Here is a 20,019-nt window from a genome sequence, read left to right on the forward strand (position 1 = left end):
CCAGCGCGGCGGCGGAGGGCGGGGGGGCGCGGCCAAGGCGGGGGCGGGGTCAGGGGCGGGGCGGGAGGGGCGTGGACGTGACCAAGGGGGCTGTGACCACGGGGCGTGGCCGGGGCGGGATCCGGGGCAACCCAGACGGGTGCGCACTGCAGCGGTCTGGAAGCCTCAGGTGGGCGCGGGGTTGCGTTCCCCGCTCCTGTCCGGGCTCGGACACGTGCCTCCTCTCTCGCCCTCCCAGGCGTCTGAGCGGGAGGACCCCGGCGGGTCTCCGCAAGTTCGGGGTCCTCGCGAGCCCTGGTCCCCGCGAGTCCGGGTTCCCGCGAGTCCGGGTCCTCGCGAGTCCCGGGTCCGAGCGATCTGGGGGCGGCGGCCGGTTGCTCCAGCGGCTCCCGGGGCACACGGGCCGGACGGGCACGGAGAGCAGGAGACGGGGGCCTTCCTTCGGGAAGATGAGGAAGCCCGACGGGAAGATCGTGCTTTTGGGGGACATGAACGTGGGCAAGACGTCGCTGCTACAGAGGTACATGGAGCGGCGCTTCCCGGACACGGTCAGCACGGTGGGCGGTGCTTTCTACCTGAAGCAGTGGCGCTCCTACAACATCTCCATCTGGGATACGGCAGGTGAGGGTCGCCGCCCCCCCCCCCCCCACCCGGGGCCACTGTCTCGGGGCTCTGCGGAAGAGGTGTTTCCGGTAGGAGAGAAGCATCCCCCAGGACCGGGGTCTCCTAGGGCAGGAGTCTCCAGGGCAGGGTTCCGGTGCAGAGTCCCGCCTTGGCACGACATGTGACCCCATCTGGAGGGGGGGGGGGTCAGACCCCTAGTCACAGTGCGAGGCCGCCCTTGGCCCCTCTCTGTCCCTACTTGTTCTGTTTTGCTGGCGGGGAAACTGCTCAGCCATTGGGTAGGTCTTAGGGACAATATAGGTGACTTAAAAGCACCCCGGGCTTTGAAGAGAGAAGCCCCTGTTGTCTCCTGAACCTATGGTGGCGTCTGGCTCCTGAGCCTCAGGGTCCTGTGCTAAGCCTGCTAATGGTAACAATGGTAACCAGGTTCTCTTGAACGTGATCTCATGTGATATCCATAACAACCTTGAGGGCTGAGCAAAGCTGGTAAATTACCCCTTCTTTATAAAAGAGGAAGTTGAGCCACCGAGCATTACCCTGCAGGGTTTGGGGAGGGGGAGAGCAGGAAGCAGGCAGAGCTCAGGTCTCTCCTGGGAGTCCCGAGCTCATCTGCATTTCCCACCATGGGAATCATCTGCTTGATATCAGTGCTTGGGATGAGCTGGTATCTGCCATGGGGGGGTTTGAGGTAGTTTTCTGTAGAAGCATTTTTAAGAGAAGTAATGAGTTATTTTTTAGTGCATGTAGCGTTTGTGATTTTTCCAAAGTAGGGATGGGGGTCTTGATTTAGGCTCTCAGTTTGTTAGCCCTGCAAAAGTTCACTGGCAATTATAGTTATTGCTATAGTGGCTATGGTATATATAATATATTGCTATAATAGCCATTACGATAGAATTTATCTCCTTCTCCATGAAAAGGAATCAAATGCTTGAAGTAGGTAAAGGAACTGTAAATAGGATGGCAAATTTTCAGGGAGCGCACCTTCTAGAAGCCTGAAACTTGGAGGTCTGACTTTTTTTTAGGCCAGCACTTGAAGAAGTGATCAGTATACCCGCAGCTCCTGTCTAGAAAACTTAACTTACTAACTTGGGCGCACCGTTCTGCTAAGTGAACAAACTTAGAACTAGTTCTGTGTTTAAAATGGAATTCATGAAGTCAACCCATGTACATCTACCCTTCTCCCTCCATCCTGCGTTTTCTCTTTGAAATTTTTTTAATGTTTATTTTTGAGAGAGAGAGCGAGAGAGCGAGAGAGGGCGAGCATGCGGAGGGGAGGAGCAGAGAGAGAGGGAGACACAGAATCCGAGGCAAGCTCTCCGAGCTGTCAGCACAGAGCCCGACGCAGGGCTCGAACCCATGAACCGCGAGACGGTGACCTGAGCAAAAGTCGGAGGCTCAAATGACTGAGCCACCAGGCGCCCCTTCATCTGCAGTTGTTTCTTGTTTCTTGTGTATACTGGCGGTTAATGTCTGACTAATCGATTTGCAACTGTGCCGTGGGAACAGTCTCCCAGGTACGAATGTCCCGGTCCCTGCCCTTCTCCAGCTCCAGGCTGCAGGGAGGCTCCGAGGTCGTTTACCTAGGCTGACTTTCTAGCACTAAGCGCTGGTAGGGACAAAACCCAAACTCTGGAAGTCAGATCAGATGAAAGTGACTTGTCTGTCTGGTGTGCCGCCGGCCCCTCAGATCCTTCAGCTGACTGGTCGTCGTTGGCGTACAAGAGGATAGCGTGGGACTGGTGTTGCGGTCCCACAGCGAGAAGCCCTGTAGCGGCTGCTGTCAGAGGCTGACCTTAACCGTGTGGCGTGGGGTCTCTGGGACGGGAGCTGACCTTTGGTGTCGAGCAGGCGTTCCCGGCGTCAAGGGTGTACGAAGTAGCAAAGTGATTTTGGCTGGCCACTTTCTTCAGCGACCAGGACGTGATGCAGCCGGAATCTTGAACGCCGGGGGATTTTGTAAGACAGCAGATGTCATGTCCCAGACGTGCTGTCGGGCTCCCGGGGGCGGCGACTCATTTCCTGGCTGCCGCTTTCTTGTTCCTGGAACTCAGCGTGAGCTCGGTCAGCCTCCCCGGGGCAGTGGGGGTGGCCGGGCCGCGTGTCCACATTGCTGCCCTGTGTCCACAGGCGTAGGGTGACCGAGGCTGGCGTTCAGCAGTGACACGGGCCATCTCTGTGCCTGGCACCGCAGCCACTGTGGGGTTTGGGGCAACTTGGAAGGAGATGCCCACATGGGTAGAGTCCAGGTACCTTTCCTTTATCTTTGTTGAATCCTGAAGGGGAGGCTACTTTCTTCCTCCTCTTGCCTTGTTCTTGAACTTTCTCGCCATTCCACAGACGTCGTTTGTTAAAGTTGTTCACTTTACTTTTTGTAACCAAGGCAGAGGATAAGGACCCACTGGAGGCTGGCTGAAGGGTGTCCTTGGTCACAGGAGGCGGGCGGGGTGGAAGTGTGGGGTGTGCGGGGTATCAGGACACCCGATATCGATACCCGATATCAGGGTAAGGCTGAGAGTTGCGCTCGGAGAATCTCACTCTCGTTCTTTCCGACAGCGAAGCACCTGGCGGCTTGCAGCTGGAGAGGGGAGGGGAGATGCGCGAGGCCGGTGAATGGGTCATCTTACTCAGTGACACAAGAGGCCTTCGGAGAGGGAAAGATCACTTCCAGGTTAGGGACGGGGCAGTGGAGACCGGCTGGAGCTGAGAAGGGTCCAGACTTTGGTCCGGTCCAGGCGCCCTGCATGCATCGCCTTGGCCCTTCCTCACTCCGACGCTTGCCTAGTCGGGCAGACAGAGGTGAGGCTTTCACTGCGAAGGTTAGGTGAGTCCTGGGAGCAGAGGACGGTTGCCCGGAGGCGAGAGGGGCCCCCGCAGAACCCGCCACCACTCTCCTCTCCGTCATTTCCTCATCAGTCTCCTGCCCCGTCTGAGCAGTCTGAAAAGACGTCGCCCATCATTCAGCAAATGTAAACCTGGCCCCTGCTACAGGCCTGGGGCCGCTGCTTCCGCGGGCCTTCAACCCCAGAGGAGGAGGCGGGGCACAAGGAAATGAGTGTCATCATTTCACATCTGGTTATTGTCTTGAAGAAAACGCAAGATGGGGAAGCGACCGGTGTGCCCCAAATAAACTGCACCCACAGGGCCCGGGAAGGCTAGACGCCCCCTCATTTATTCCTCCCTCAAGGCTGTAGTCCCTGGAGGGGGGCCATGCGGCTCACTTTTGCACCCCCACCCTCTGTCCTGGGAAGACAGAGCACCAAGTCCCCTTTCCTCCACCTCCGGGGAGCACCTCCCATTTCCATCTGAGCTCCCACCGCTCACACGCTTACCGTCCACGTTTCCTCCTGCCGGCTCGCGTGGCCTCCACAGATGACACGGGTGTTCTCTACCCTCCCTGCCTCTCCGAGGCCTCCCCAGCGGGGCTGGCAGTAGCCGTGTCCCTGCGGGTCTGTGCCAGGCAATGCGGGCTCTGCCGTCTTGACTTCTTCCAGCCTCTGCCGCTACCCGGATCCAGAGCCCCACCAGCTTTGTCACAGCAGCCGCTTTGTCATGGCACCGAGTCTGCTCTAGGATTTTACTGCTGCTCCGACAATTGCCACCCACCTAGTGGCTTAGAGTCGGCGGCTCAGAAGTCCTACCTGGGTCTCACCGGGCTGGAACCCAGCTGTCTGCAATCCGCGCTCCTCTCGGGAGGCCTTGGGGGAGGGTCTGTCCCCTCGCCCTTTTCCAGCTCCTGGAGCCTGCCCCCTCCCCCCCAAATTCTTCATCTTCCACTCCCAAGGCCAGTGGTGTCTGTCCTCCTCGCTGGGACCCTGACTGTCGTGCCCCCTCCCACATTTAAAGGACCCCTGTGATTTACCCTGGGTTCATCCAGCCAATCTCTCAGCTGGTTAGCAACCTTGAGGCCCACCCCCTCCCACCCCCCCCACCCCCCGGCCATGTAACTGAACATAGTCACAGGCCCCAGGGGCTAGGACTTCTTTGCCGGGGAGGGAGGCTGTCATCCTCTGCCCGCCGCAGCCCCTGACCACACGTGTGATTTGGTGGCTCTCCTCTCTCTCCACCTCCTTTTCCTCATCTATAAATGGGGACAGTTGTAGCACCCGCCTAATGTGTTGTTAGGAATCAATAGGTTAATATTGGCAAAGTGCTTGAACGGCATCTGGAATGAGGAAGCACAGTGTTCGTGTTTAATGAGTAAACAGCCATCCAGTGCTGCGCGCTTCTGGCCGCGATTACCACCGGCAAGCATGTCACCGAGGGACAAGAGCGGCTTGAGTGGGCCCCCAGTAAATAATTCTGCACTAAATGGAGAGCTCAGAGAGACGGGGATTCCGAGCAGTTGGTGTTATGACGATAGCTTCATACTATATAGTGTGACTGCTTTGTTCTTTTTTTCTCTGGGTTTCCTTGGCTCATTGGGATCTTTTGTGGTTCCTGATAAATTTGAGTGTTTTTCCTGCTTCTATAAAAAAATGTCATTGGAATCTTGACAGCGATAGCATTGAATCCAAAGGTGACTTTCGGTAATAGTGACATTTTAACAATATTAATTCTTCCAGCCCACGAACACAGAGTGCCTTTCCATTTATTTGTGTCTCCTTCAATTTCTTTCATCAATGTCTTGTAGTTTTCATCCCAGAGATCTTTCATGGCATTAAATTTATTCCTAAGGATTTTATTGTTTTTTTTTTTTAAATTTTTTTTTTTTTTTTTTTAAGGGGCACCTGGGTGGCTCAGTCAGTTCAGTGTCCAATTCTTGGTTTTGGCTCAGGTCGTGATCTCATGGTTCATGAGTTCAAGCCCCGAGTCAGGCTCTGTGCTGACAGTGATAGCTCACCCTCTATCTCTCTGCCCCTCCCCTACTCTCTCTCCCTCTATCTCTCTCAAACTAGATAAACATAAAGAGAATAAAGTCTTTTTTCTTTAAGTTTTTATGCATTTTGAGAGAGAGAGAGAGATTGAGAGTGAGTGCATGTGCAAGCGGGAGAGGGACAGAGAGACGAAGAGAGAGAATCTCAAGCAGGCTCTATGCTGTCTACACAGCCCAAACCCTGGGATCACGACCTGAGCCGAAATTAGGAGTCAGATGCTTAACTGACTGAGCCACCTGGCTGCCCCTATTTTATTGTTTTTGATGCTATTGTAAGTGGGATCGGTTTATTTCTTTTTCAGAAATTAGTCTATGGAAATGCTACTGATTTTTGTATGTTAATTTTGTGTATTGTATTCATTGACTGGATCTCACAGTTTTTCTGGTTGAGTCTTTAGGATTTTCTCTTTATAAAATTAAGTCACATGCAAACCAAGGCAATTTTACTTCTTTCTTCACCGTTCTGATACTTCCTATTTCTTTTTCTTGCCTGATTGCACTGGCTGGCACTTCCTGAACTGTGGTGAATAGGAGGGGTGAGAGTAGACAGCCTTGTCTTGTTCCTGATCTTAGAAAATAAGCTTTCAACCTGTCAGCGCAGAGCGTGATGTTAGCTGTGGGCTTGTTGTGGATGGCCTCTGGCATGTTGTGATGTGTTCTTTCTGTGCCTAATTTTGTTAATGATTTTTATCATGAATGAATGTTGAGTTTTGTCGAGTGTCTTTGCTATGTCTACGGAGATGATCATCTGATTCTTCTCTTTCATTTTATTAACGGGACATGTCCCATTGATTGGACCACCCTTGCATCCCAGGGTGGCAGTTGGTTTTAAGATCATTCCCTCGAGGGGCGCCTGGGTGGCTCAGTTGGCTGAGGGTCTGACTTTGGCTCAGGTCACGATCTCAAGGTTTGTGAGTTTGAGCCCTGCATCGGGCTCTTGGCTGTCAGTGCAGAGCCTGGAGCCTGCTTTGGATTCTGTCTCCCTCTCTCTCTCTCTCTCTCTCTCTCTGCCCCTCCCCAGCTAGTGCTTTCTCTTTGTCTCAAAAATAAATAAAAACATTAAAAAAAAAAAAAAAAAGAACTTTCTCTCGAATAGCTTCAGTGCAGCCCAGGAGAAGATGCTGCTGTCCTGGGTTATGAAGTCATGGTGCCTGTGACGTTAGCTCAGAGGTCCTGGCTGCCTGTGCAGAGCCCAGGGCCTCGGCCCGGTCTGAAGGATGGGGTGGCACACAGTGAGGATGCCAGGTGAGTGCGCCCTCCTTGAGGACCATGAGCCCCTGTCATTTTCCTTCCACTCTGGGTAGAAGCCACGGCCCCCTACCCCCACATTTAGGCAGCTGCTCCTACATCCGGGGAACCGTGGCAGGGATGCTCGTCCCAAGTGAGGTGGGTTCAGGTTGGAAAGGATGGCGGTGCCGTGGATGAGCCCGAGGGTGGTCTCTGGGACAGGGACCGCACCGTTGCTCATCCTTGATACCTTGGACTGGCCTGTGTGGGCCATGTGGTTTGGACAGCCTCAAGGGATCGGTGCAGAGCAGGTGCACAGCCTGTGCAGAATGTGGAACCCACGGTGGAGGACTCAGATCTCAGCTGAATCTCTTACCGTATTCCCGCCTACTGAGTGGTTTTGGTGGTCCTGATACCCTCTGCCCAACAATTGGTATTTGTGTGCCGGGACAGCATCTGGGGAGCTACATCCGCTTCCTGTGGATGAGCAGACCCACCGGGCCCTCCCTGGTCATCATGAATAAAGTTTTATTGGCACACAGCATGCTCTCACACTGTCCCGGTAGAGCCCCGTTGTTGCAATAGACACCATGTGGCACCGAGAGACGAAAGTGCTTACCCCCCCTGCCCCGCCCCTGCAGAAACTAGGCTGACCCCCGGTTTCGGTCACCTTGATGGCAGACCGCTTCTCTAAAAGTCTTTTCTCTGGTTGCACAGACTCCCCACAGAGTCGCGCATTCCGCGGCGATTGAGGGAACCCTGATCAGTTCCACTCAAGCCGTGGCCGCGCTTCCCTGTGGGTCCTCTCAGGGCTAGATGGGGATGCGGGTGGGGTCGGAGGTCAGCTCCACGCGGGCCCCGACAAAAAATAGCTCTTGGAAAAATAACCTTAGTTTACATTCGAGATCCGGAAGTCACACCTGCAAAGCCTGTGTTGTGGGGGAGCCCGTATCTTTGGAGGTGGATCCGCGTCTATACCGCTACCGTGCACTTTGAGTGGGCACCCTCTGCGTGCACGGCCTCTTGCGCAGAATGCCTGTGTTTTCTCGATCAGAAACAGTGGCCTGAATATGAATGTGGGTACTAAGACAGGTGGAAGGGAGCCGACCCCGGGTTCAGCAGGGCAGACAAAGCGCCATTGTGCTGAGCGACTTCAGAGCACAAAGCGAGCCTGTGAGCAGTGCGCACGCTGGGAGTCAGCCCAGAGTCCGCCTGGAGGGGGCGCCGAGGACTCTGGGGGCGGGAGAGGTATTTTCGGCTGGTTAGTGTGGTGTCCATTCAGGATAATTTAACTAATTCAGGTCAACCATGCTCGTTAACTAAGCCTGATCGCATCTAGCGTCTCTGGAAGATAATTCCAGGCTTTATCATTTCAACTTGGACTTGCCTGCCCACTTGCTTTGTCGAGACTTCACATAACTTCCCTTTCTGTGAAGAAGAAATCTTAACCACAGTTGCCCACATGTGTACAGACACACAAGTTTAAAGTGCCGTTCATTCTTAGAGGAATGGCTTCGTCACCTGCTGACAGATTTTCCCGGTCCTGCTGTCCTGTGCCTGCTGGCCGAGGAAGATCCCAGCATTCATTTCTTAGTTTTTTTAATGTTTATTTATTTTTGAGTGAGAAACAGAGACAGAATGCAAGGGGGGCAGGGCAGAGAGAGAGACACACAGACACACAGAATCTGAAGCAGGCTCCAGGCTCCGAGCTGTCAGCACAGAGCCCGACGCGGGGCTCGAACCCACGAACCGTGAGATCATGAGCTGAGCGGAAGTCAGATGCTTAACCAACTGAGCTACCCAGGCACCCCAACCAGCATTCATTTCAAAGGTGGAGAGAAGGCAGGCCAGCTCGGGATTTCTGGGTCCACAGAGTAACACAGTGGTAGGCTCCCTGGGTTCTCTTTTTGCCTCATTTATCCCAAACTTGGAGCTGAAGAAGCCAGCAACCCAGAAATGCCAAAGGGCACAGACAAAACAAAACAAAATTAAAAGCCTGTTCTTCCACCAAAGGATCAGGAAAGGGGTAGCCTGGTGAGGCAGACCTTTTCAACAATAACTGTTGTACTCCAGTCAAACACTCAGAAAAAACCGGGGCACCCCTGTCCCCATCATCAAGGTGGGAGCCGGGCTCACGTCCCCACCAGCTGCTGAGGAGCCCTCCCCGCCGTGTGCCGGTGGAGGCTGCATGGGGAGTCTGGACTTCTGCCTCCACCGGCCCCAGTCCCGGCCCCCCCCGCCCCCCGGTCCCCCACTGCTGGGGTGAGGATCCAGCTCAAACGGGAGATTTAAGTGAGACCCAGTATCTCGTAGCACAAGGTGGAAATGTCCAGATTTCACTAAAAGAGCCGCTCTTCGTACAAGCACCGGGAAGATCTGTAGCAGAGTCGAAAGCAACAATCGCTGGATGCCAGTCCAGAGCTCACATAGATGGCGCAGTGACCGACAAGGACTTTAAGGCGGCCGTCCTAAGCATGCTTCGGGGAACAATCCGGAGCCCTTAAACCCAAGAAACAAAAACAGAGAGCCTCAGTGGAAACAGATTTAAAGGAGACCCAAATGGCAATTTCTGAACTGAAAAAAAAATGCGATAACCCAGATAAGAAGCTTAGTGGATGGACTCAGCAGCCCAGCGGAGGGGAGAGAAGAAGGAGCCGTGAGCTAGAAGACAGGGCAGTACACAGCACCCAAGCTGTACTACAGACAGCAGCTGGGGGAGGTGAGCAGAGCGTCAGGGACCCGAAGGCCTGGAGAGCCAACACTGTGCCATCAGAGTTCTGGAAGGAGAGGAGGGGAGTGGGGCTGACAAGGGGCCACCAAGGGAAGAAATCTTGGAAGCAGCCGGAGGGGAAAACAAATCAGAGTGACAGCTGGTGTCACATCAGACACCATGGTGTCAGAAAGAGGTGGCCTCTGTTTTCAGGTGCTGAAAGTGAAGATGCAGAATATTGACACATAATTCTCGTCCGTCGTCAGTCCCAAACAGTGACTCTGGGAAGACGTGGTTCTTTAAAAAAAAAAAAAAAAATTTTATGTTTATGTTTTGTTTTATTTTTGAGAGAGAGAGTGTGAGCAGGAGAAGGGTGGGGAGAGAGGGAGACAGAATCCAAAGCAGGCTCCAGGCTCCCAGCTGTCAGCACAGAGCCTGACGCAGGGCTCGAACTCACAAACCTTGAGATCGTGATCTGAGCCAAGTCGGATGCTTAACTGACTGAGCCACCCAGGCGCCCTGGGAAGACTTAAATTCTGTTGCGTTTGCACCAACATTGACTTGGGACTTTTAACTTGTCCCGTTCTTTAAGTTATACCTATAAATGCTCTTTCATACTTAATATGCTATTTAGGCAAACCTGGGATGTCCCCCTCCCCCCCATGAATTTTAAAAGCTTCTGGCTTTGTAGTTTAAACATTGGCAACAAATTTTGTATAGATAATAGCTTTGGTTTTTTGGCAAAATTGTCCTGGTTTTGTTTTATTTTTTAGTAAGGCTTATTTTTTTAAAAAGTTTATTTACTTATTTTGAGAGAGGGAGAGAGATCAAGAGTGAGCAGGGGAGGGGCAGAGAGGGAGGGAGAGAGAGAATCCCAAGCAGGCTTCGCGTTGTCAGTGCAGAGCCCGACGTGGGGCTCGAACCTCCGAGCTGTGAGATTACGGCCTGAGCCCAGATCAAGAGTCGGACGCTTAAATGACTGAGCCACCCAGGCGCCCCTTTCCTATATATTCTTCGGAAGTTCTTTTATTTATTTATTTATTTTCAATTTTTATTTATTTTTGAGACAGAGAGAGACAGAGAATGAACAGGGGAGGGGCAGAGAGAGAGGGAGACACAGAATCGGAAACAAGCTCCAGACTCTGAGCCATCAGCCCAGAGCCTGATGCAGGGCTCGAACTCACAGACCGCGAGATCGTGACCTGGCTGAAGTCGGACGCTTAACCGACTGCGCCACCCAGGCGCCCCTCTTCGGAAGTTCTTAATTTCATTAATTAACGGCCTTTACAGGCGTCAAGAATCCATCCTGTGGTAGAGTAACAGTTACACCTCCTACAGGAAGCCTTTTTGTTCAGGTTATACCAGAAACGCATGCCTGTATTTGAAAGTAAACGTTCGGGAATAAAGAACAGATTGAATGGCATGATTTTGACACTGTGTTGGCCCATGAGCTACCATGCAGTCCTTCAGGGAGGCACCATCACAGATTGTGGCCAAATAATAGCTGCTGCTTATGTAGTGCTTACTGTATACGCCAGGGCCGTTCCCAGCTCTGCGTGTGTAGCGCTTACTGTATATGCCAGGGCTGTTCCCAGCTCTGCGTGTGTACCACTTGCTGTATACGCCAGGGCCATTCCCAGTTCTGTGTGTGTAGCGCTTACTGTATACGCCAGGGCCATTCCCAGCTCTGTGTGTGTAGTGCTTGCTGTATATGCCAGGGCCATTCCCAGCTGTGTGTGTAGCACTTGCTGTATACACCAGGGCCGTTCCCAGCTCTGTGTGTGTGTTAACCACAGGGTCACAACCTGGGTCAGTCTACACAAAGCCCGGAAGTGGCTGGGCCGGGCAAACTGCCCAGGGTTTCTGCAGTTGGTCACCCAGCCTTGTGTGTCCTTCACTGAAACGACATCTAGTCTAAAGGGACAGTGACCTTGTGAAGTGCTCTGTGCGAGGCGCAGTCTGTGCCTACACACGACGTGATGATGTGCCAGCGTGCCTGTGAATGTGGACGCGGTGTTGCACCCAGCAGTGGTAGGATAAGCATATCTCCGGGGCCGCCGGGTTAGGGGGGCGCTCAGTCAGTTAAGTGCCTGACTTCAGCTCAGGTCATGATCTCACGGTTCGTGGGTTCAGGCCCCATGGCGGGCTCTGTGCTGACAGCTCAGAGCCTGGTCTGCTTCTGCTTCTGTCTCCCTCTTTCTCTGCCCCTCCCCCCACTCGTGCTCTGTCTCTCAAAAATAAAAAAACGTTAAAAAAAAAATTTCCAGCCTTTGGGCCACGGGTCTCAGGACGGGATTCGTGCATCAGCAGGCCTGTCATCCACTCTTTCCCACGGGGAGTCCCCTGAACCTCGTACACCTGTCTTCATGTCTGAGATGGCACTCTCATTTGTACTGAGCCGGTAGGGCAGTATAGCGTTCGACCTGTCCTTGAGACAGAGGTCCCGAATCTGTCACTCCCCTGACTCAGCGGTGCTGTTTCTGGGCAATCTTGTTCGAGAAGGGCCGGTGGGACGCCTGCTGGGCACCGTGGGCCCGTCAGCCTCTCTTGGTGACCGTCCAGGTCTCTGTGTCTGGGTCCCAGAGCAGGACAAGCACGCCCTGTGGTTTGTGGCACTGAAAGTCATCCCGTCCTGTTGGCAAACTCCCTGGGTCCAGAAGAGCCTGTGTGCCGGGAAGCCACCCAGGGCCGTGTCCCCGCACGCGTCAGTGCCTTGCTGCGCCCTCACTGGAGGCGGAGTTTTTGCTCAGAAACAGAAGGCCGATGTGTGACCGCGCGTCTTGTGGAAAGCCGTCGTCTTGTGGCGTTTCTTGGAGTGACGCGTCCCACCTGAACAGACTTAGCCATGCCCACCTTTCCACGCACAGCTGCGCTGGCGGGCTCAGCAGATTTTTATTTATTTTTTAGCTGAATCAGTTGGGATGCTTTTTAATGAGGATTTGTCCTTTCCGTCTCTGAGTTTCAGTGACCTTGTCCTAAAATTGTGGTAGAGAACCTGGTTTACAGGGTTATTCTGGAGCTTAATGAGGATCGTGGATGGGAGGGGGGCACACGGTGGCTCCTTCCTTTCCCTGGTGCAGAGTAAGAATGCTCAGCCTGTGTAAAGGGGGCAGGGGGCAGGGGGCAGGTGGCCAGATCTTTCCCTGCACCTTTCTAGTGGCTTTTCTCCGACAGGCTAAGGAATGCCTTTTGGGATTACTGATGGGTGTGGTTTGAGTTGGACATTTAATTTTCATGTATTTTGCCATATGCTGACTTCCAGCTTCAGCTGAAGACCAGACTATCACTGTTTCCACGGAGTCAGATTATCCAATAGGAATAAAGAATTAAAAAAATGGTAACAATTTTGGCCAAAGTCCAGGTATGGTAATCATTAATTGCTTAAACATGAAGAATGGTGGATGTAAAGAGGCCCTTTTCTTAACATTAAAGGGCTTATTTTATAGTCTCTTACTGGGCCCTTTTCACATATTGCTTTGTGTTCTTGGGGGGGGAGTGGTGGTGGTGAGGGTTTTGTTATCTCCCCGACTTTGCGCTGACTCTCAGTTCTGTGCTCGTCCGAGCTCGAGGAGTCCGGTGTGGCCATCGCCAAGCTCCCTCTCATTCTGTGTCCCAGGGTGAACACTCGGTTGGTGTGAACCGTCCTTTCACACACCCAGTCAACACTGCGCACCTGCTCGGGGGCTAGCAGTGACCGTGGTGGTCTTTCCTCCTGGGAGCTGAGTCGTGGAGAGGGATGGTGGCTGACACCTTTGTGCTTGAAGGAAAGGGTGGGCTGGTGGAACGGCACTGATCGGCCCTGGTTTGGACTTGAGGGTGTGGTGGCTTGTTGTCCCCCATGGAAAAGAGAGTTCTGCCTCCTTTGCACATTAACTGCCTCATCCTCTGTGTCTTTCTGTAACGTGCATCCTGTGTTACGCAGTGTTCCCATTGTGCGTCCTTACACGGCTGTCTTCTTGACGTCTTCAAGACCTCTGTTTGCCTCCCTCATTAAATGAACTAAATAAGTAAAGAAATAAATAAAGATCCTGAATGTATATTTACTAAATTCAACGAACTAAATAAAGATCCCAAACATATATTGACTTTTTCTTTTTAAAAGTAAGTTCTAACGCCCAACGTGGGCCTGAACTCATGACCCCGAGGTCAAGAGTCGCATGCTCCACCAACTGAGCCAGCCAGGCACCCCTATATTTACTTGTCCCCCCAAATTTTTATTTAAATCCAAGTTAGTTAACATACCATGTAGTATTGGCTTCCGGAGGAGAACCCAGTGATCGTGTCTTACATATGACACCCAGTGCGCATGCCAGCAGGTGCCCTCCTCAGTGCCCATCACCCTTCTAGCCCATCCCCCACCCAGCTCCCTCCAGCAACCCTCAGTCTGTTCTCTGTGTTTAAGAGTCTCTTATGGTTCACCTCCCTCGCTCCCTGCTCCCCGCATATGTTCATCTGTTTTGTTTCTGTATTTACTTTTTTTTTTTTTATCTGTTTGGGAGTCATGATTTTGCCCTTCCCTGAAAATTGCCTTTTAACATGTTTCAGAGTAGAAATTGCTTAAAAAAGTGCTTGACCAAATATCCTAGTGCTTTTCGTAACAGAATTTAGAGGCCTGCCCTTGCCGCTCAAACACTTACTGCCTGGCATTTTCGTACACAGACCATTCATTCTGCTGCTAGTGTTAGGAGCGGCTGACTTCTTGGGGGCCCTTGAGCAGCTGTGTGAGCGCTCTGGGCCTCTGCTTCCAGATCTGTGAAATGGGCACCCAGATAGTGAGGAGAACAAAGTGCCCGTGTGTGCATGTGTGGGTACATGTGTGTGAGTGCATGTAGGTGTATGTGTATGTGTGCATGCACGCGTGTATGCACGCATGTGTGTGCACGTGTGTACGCGCACATGCTTGTGCGTGTGCACGCATGTAGGTGTACGTGTCTATGTGCATGCATGCGTGCATGTGTGTGTGCATGCACACGCATAAGTGTGTGCACGTGCACATGTGCATGTATGTGCATGTGCGTGTGTGCAGGTAGGTGTACATGTGCACAAGGCGTATAAACATGCATGTGCGTGTGTGCATGTAGGTGTACGTGTCTATGTGCATGCATGTGTGCATGTGTGTGTGCGTGCACACGCGTAAGTGTGTACACGTGCATATGTGCATGTATGTGCATGTGCGCGTGTGCATGTAGGTGTACATGTGCACACGTGTGTATGTGCATGAGTGCACGTGTGGGCGCATGTGCGTGCATGCATGTAGGTGTATGTGTGCATGTGTGTGTGCTCATATGCGTGTGTGCATATGTGCATGCTTGCGCGTGCACAAGATGTTCTGCCTGCACTTGGAGCGAATCTCAATCGAAGTTTGAACTGCTCTCACAGCAGTTCTCAGAGGGAGTGAGACTTGGTTAGCAGAATCAAGGACACTGGTGAGGACACTGAGGCCCCTGTGTAAATAATGGAGCACAGAGGAAGCAGTTCTCCTAAACCATGAGAAGCCAGACTGAGTGGAGGATGTTTTAAATGCTTCCTGAGTTTATATCATAACTAGAACTTATCTTTTTAAGTTTATTTATTTATTTTGAGACAGTGCATGTGCACACGAGCAGGGGGAGGGGCAGAGAGAGGAAAATCCCAAGCAGGCTCCTCGCTGTCAATGCAGAGCCTGATGCAGGGCTCAAACCCACAACCGCGAGATCACAACTTGAGCCAAAATCAAGAGTCAGACTCTCAGCCAACCGGGCCTCCCTGGCACCCTCTATCCTAACTGGAACTCTTCTGCTGTGAGGATCTTGCGTTATGAGTAGCTGGGAACAGTATGTGATTCACCTATCACAGGGCCTTGTGAAGTAGCAGTGTGGTCCCCTGCAATTGTAGAACATCTGAGGACACTTTGTTCCCACTTTTCAAAGCGTGTTGACCTACTTGCTTAGCTCTGCACCTTTTCCACAGCAGCTGCGGAAGCACATTCCAAACCGAATTTTTTCTAATCTGATAAACTCAGGTTGGTTACCACGTAGCCCAGGTCCCTGCTGCTCAAGAGTGAAGCTCTAACACCTGGTGAGTGGTGCCTTTCAGCTTTCGTGGGTTGAACCCCCTGCAGCCTCTCCCCACTCCCCCCGGGGAGCTAGGACCGGGTGCAGAGTCTCAGGAGAAGGCACTGGAGGGGTGGAGTGTAGAAATGGCAAATGCAGGTTTGACTTGCATTGTTGGGTTAAAACTGTATCTGGTCCTGGGTTGATGAGAGCTGCCCTGGATCCTTCAAGGCTTTACAGTCTTGCTTCCCAGAGGGAGATCTGTGGGCTGGAAGAATCCAGCAGAATCCAGGCCCCACCGAACCTCTTGAATCAGAATCTGCATGTAAACCACATCACCAGGTGATTCTTGTTCCAGGTGGACAAGAATTACTTTGTGTTTGCTGCAGCTACTGCAGAAATGAGTTGTGAAGGTGCAGACAGGCAGGGATTCGGCCATTTGGGTTTTCTGGTGTTCTTAGTAGGTGCTTTGTTTTACGTACAGTTCTATGTCTCTGTCCATCTCTGTCATCTACCTATGCTCTTTCTACCTATCCTCTCTCTCTAAGTATAGACAATTTTTCTTAAAACCTTTTTTTAATGTTTAGTTATTTTTTTTTAAAGCTTTTTTTTAACGTTTATTTATTTTTGAGACAGAGAGAGACAGAGCATGAACAGGGGAGGGGCAGAGAGAGAGGGAGACACAGAATCTGAAACAAGCTCCAGGCTCTGAGCTGTCAGCACAGAGCCCGACGTGGGGCTCGAACTCACGGACCGTGAGATCATGACCTGAGCTGAAGTCGGACGCTTAACCGACCAAGCCACCCAGGCGCCCCAATGTTTAGTTATTTTTGAAAGAGATAGAGACAGAGCATGAGCAAGGGAGGGGCAGAGAGAGAGGGAGGCACAGAATCCAAAGCAGGCTCCAGGCTCTGAGATGTTAGCACAGAGCCTGACGCAGGGCTCGAACTCAACAAACCTTGAGATCATGACCTGAGCCAAAGTCGGACGCTTAACTGACTGAGCCACCCAGGTGCCCCAGACAATTTTTCTATTGTGGTAAAATACACAGAACAGAATTTATCACTTTAATCAAGTATATAGCTTGGTGGCACTGAGTACATTCCCATTGTTGTGTAGCCACCATCACCATCTCTTCCCGGCTGAAGCTCAGTACCCATTAAACACCAGCCCCAGGCCCCCTCCCTCTGGCCCTGGTGGCCCCCCTTCTGTGTTCTGTCTCTATGAATTTGACTGTTCTAAGTAATTATTTAGAAGTTTTACGTTTATGTACACTATAATATTCTATTTAAATATTAAATGAGCTCCAACAACATATTTCAATGTGATTGATTTCAAAGGGCTTTTGCACCGTTCCATGGGTGAAATAATTTCCAGGAACTCCCAGGTTGACCCGCCATCCGCAGAAGGCATTTCTGGTTTATGGTATCTGTCAATGAATAATGTACTTTCCAGGGACTTCTGTGAGAACATACCCAATCTGTTGAGCAAGAGATAGCTAGACGTTGTAAACATCTAGCTGTAAACAGCTATCTGGATTCCTTAGAATTGCTCAGAAGAGGTTTAATGTGCTTCCCTCGGGATGGAATTAACAGAAAAGCAATTGTTCTCTGCTGTGTATTTCTCAGAGGACTTTATATTACGGAGAAGAATAAAACGTTGTTCTGAATCGCAGAGCTGTTAGACATAACTGGGGTATTTACTGAATGGGCTACTCTAGATAAGAGGCTATTCTAGATAACTTGATATTTCGAGAAAGCTCTCTATAAAGTTAAAGAGTTTTCTTCATATGCTGTTTGCAGTTGAGTCTCGACTTTGAAACAAGTTAAAACTTGCTTTAAAAAATCTGAAATGGGGGCACCTGGGTGGCTCGGTCGGTTGAGCTCCGACTTCAGCACAGGTCATGATCTCGCGGTCCGTGAGTTCGAGCCCCGCGTCGGGCTCTGTGCTGACAGCTCGAAGCCTGGAGCCTGTTTCAGATTCTGTGTCTCCCTCTCTCTCTGACCCTCCCCCATTCATGCTCTGTCTCTCTCTGTCTCAAAAATAAAATGTTAAAAAAAAATTTTTAAAAATCTGAAATGATTTTAGTCCCCTGCTTTAATAAGTAGAGAATTTAGCAAATAATTGAATTTTTCTTTGTTAATCTCACTCTAAGTTAATTATCACAGGACAACAGAATATCTGTTGGAGGTAAAAGAGATTGGATTAAATATGTTGGTATGTGAGAGGTTTTTATTAAAAGCTAAATCTGTGGCACAAAAACAGACACATAGACCAATGGAATAGAATAGAAACCTCAGAACTAGACCCACAAACGTATGGCCAACTAATCTTTGACAAAGCAGGAAAGAACATCCAATGGAAAAAAGACAGTCTCTTTAACAAATGGTGCTGGGAGAACTGGACAGCAACATGCAGAAGGTTGAAACTAGACCACTTTCTCACACCATTCACAAAAATAAACTCAAAATGGATAAAGGACCTGAATGTGAGACAGGAAACCATCCAAACCTTAGAGGAGAAAGCAGGAAAAGACCTCTCTGACCTCAGCCGTAGCAATCTCTTACTCGACACATCCCCAAAGGCAAGGGAATTAAAAGCAAAAGTGAATTACTGGGACCTTATGAAGATAAAAAGCTTCTGCACAGCAAAGGAAACAACCAACAAAACTAAAAGGCAACCAACGGAATGGGAAAAGATATTTGCAAATGACATATCGGACAAAGGGCTAGTATCCAAAATCTATAAAGAGCTCACCAAACTCCACACCCGAAAAACAAATAACCCAGTGAAGAAATGGGCAGAAAACATGAATAGACACCTCTCTAAAGAAGACATCCGGATGGCCAACAGGCACATGAAAAGATGTTCAACGTCGCTCCTTATCAGGGAAATACAAATCAAAACCACATTCAGATATCACCTCACACCAGTCCGAGTGGCCAAAATGAACAAATCAGGAGACTATAGATGCTGGAGAGGATGTGGAGAAACGGGAACCCTCTTGCACTGTTGGTGGGAATGCAAATTGGTGCAGCCGCTCTGGAAAACAGTGTGGAGGTTCCTCAGAAAATTAAAAATAGACCTACCCTATGACCCAGCAATAGCACTGCTAGGAATTTATCCAAGGGACACAGGAGTACTGATGCATAGGGGCACTTGTACCCCAATGTTCATAGCAGCACTCTCAACAATAGCCAAATTATGGAAAGAGCCTAAATGTCCATCAACTGATGAATGGATAAAGAAATTGTGGTTTATATACACTATGGAATACTACGTGGCAATGAGAAAAAATGAAATACGGCCTTTTGTAGCAACGTGGATGGAACTGGAGAGTGTGATGCTAAGTGAAATAAGCCATACAGAGAAAGACAGATACCATATGGTTTCACTTTTATGTGGATCCTGAGAAACTTAACAGGAACCCATGGGGGAGGGGAAGGAAAAAAAAAAAAAAAGAGGTTAGAGTGGGAGAGAGCCAAAGCATAAGAGACTGTTGAGAACGGAGAACAAACTAAGGGTTGATGGGGGGTGGGAGGGAGGAGTGGGTGGGTGATGGGTATTGAGGAGGGCACCTTTTGGGATGAGCACTGGGTGTTGTATGGAAACCAATTTGACAATAAATTTCATATATAAATAAAAAAAAATTAAAAAAAAGCTAAATCTGTTACGTAAGTGTATTTTCTTTGGAATTGCCTCTTTTTTGTAATATTAGATTGCTCAAGATCATATCTTTATTTGAATTACTTGGTTTTATTGCTGAATTATTTTTAGTACACTCCTGTCGGAGGAGAGTGAGGTAATTTGAGAATTAAGCTCTAGTTATTATTATATAACCTTAGTAGTTATTTCAGAAAGCCCAGTTGGTGAGTCACAGACAGAGGATTAATTTAGGTGCAATTAATTATTTGGTTCACTTGGGCATATGACACGTTCGCTGTTTTTGGTTGAGTCTTCAAATTATCAAACAGAAACAACAGAAATGACACGCGTGCGGGTTTGGGTAAAAGCACAACTTGTGTAAACAAATTCATTTTTCTGAAACACCCTTCCTATGCCCCATATGTTGTTATCCTATTAGTTGGAAATCATCGTAGGTTTGGGCAACAGGAAAACGCCTCCTGTAACAGGCTCAGGTCTTTGTCTTTAAAATGTTATTTAATCCCCTCTTTTGTTGGTGTAATTTATTACTTGGTGTTGGGCTTTTAATTCTTCCTTCTGGCAGAAAAAAACCCCATTAATATGGAGTGGGGTTTTTTTCCTTTTAAATTCCTACTCTTTGATGTCCAGCTGATGGCTATTGGCTCGGGTCTTTCCCTGCAGTTTCTGGGAGGTTCTGTGAGCAGACGTGTGAGCGAGACCGGGCTTCGCCCTGCCCGTGGAAGGGCCTGGACGCACAGTGCGCGGTGGTCCCGTCTGTCTGAGAAGGGTAGACGGTTCATTCCCACCCGTCCACACTGCCGCCTGGCTGGGAGGGAGCGTCTGTCCCCCGGGGAAGCCAGTTCTTCAGATGCCGGTGTTTCACTTTTTGTGCTTACCTGGCCTCTTTG

The 20,019-nt window shown here is 50.4% G+C and overlaps 1 protein-coding gene across 1 annotated transcript in view; it reads left to right on the top strand.

Moving 5' to 3' along the window:
• The first annotated feature begins 121 nt into the window (after positions 1–121).
• RAB20 (RAB20, member RAS oncogene family) overlaps positions 122–20,019 on the top strand; it is a 27,983-nt gene continuing 8,085 nt past the window's right edge. The window contains exon 1 of the mRNA XM_040487085.1: positions 122–621. Coding sequence (XP_040343019.1) covers positions 450–621 — 172 coding nt within the window. The 5' untranslated portion in view covers positions 122–449. The remainder of the gene's footprint in view (positions 622–20,019) is intronic.

Source organism: Herpailurus yagouaroundi, unplaced genomic scaffold (genome assembly GCF_014898765.1).
Source record: "Herpailurus yagouaroundi ecotype Mexico unplaced genomic scaffold, PumYag 164, whole genome shotgun sequence".
In the NCBI taxonomy this organism is placed as follows: Eukaryota; Metazoa; Chordata; class Mammalia; order Carnivora; family Felidae; genus Herpailurus; species Herpailurus yagouaroundi.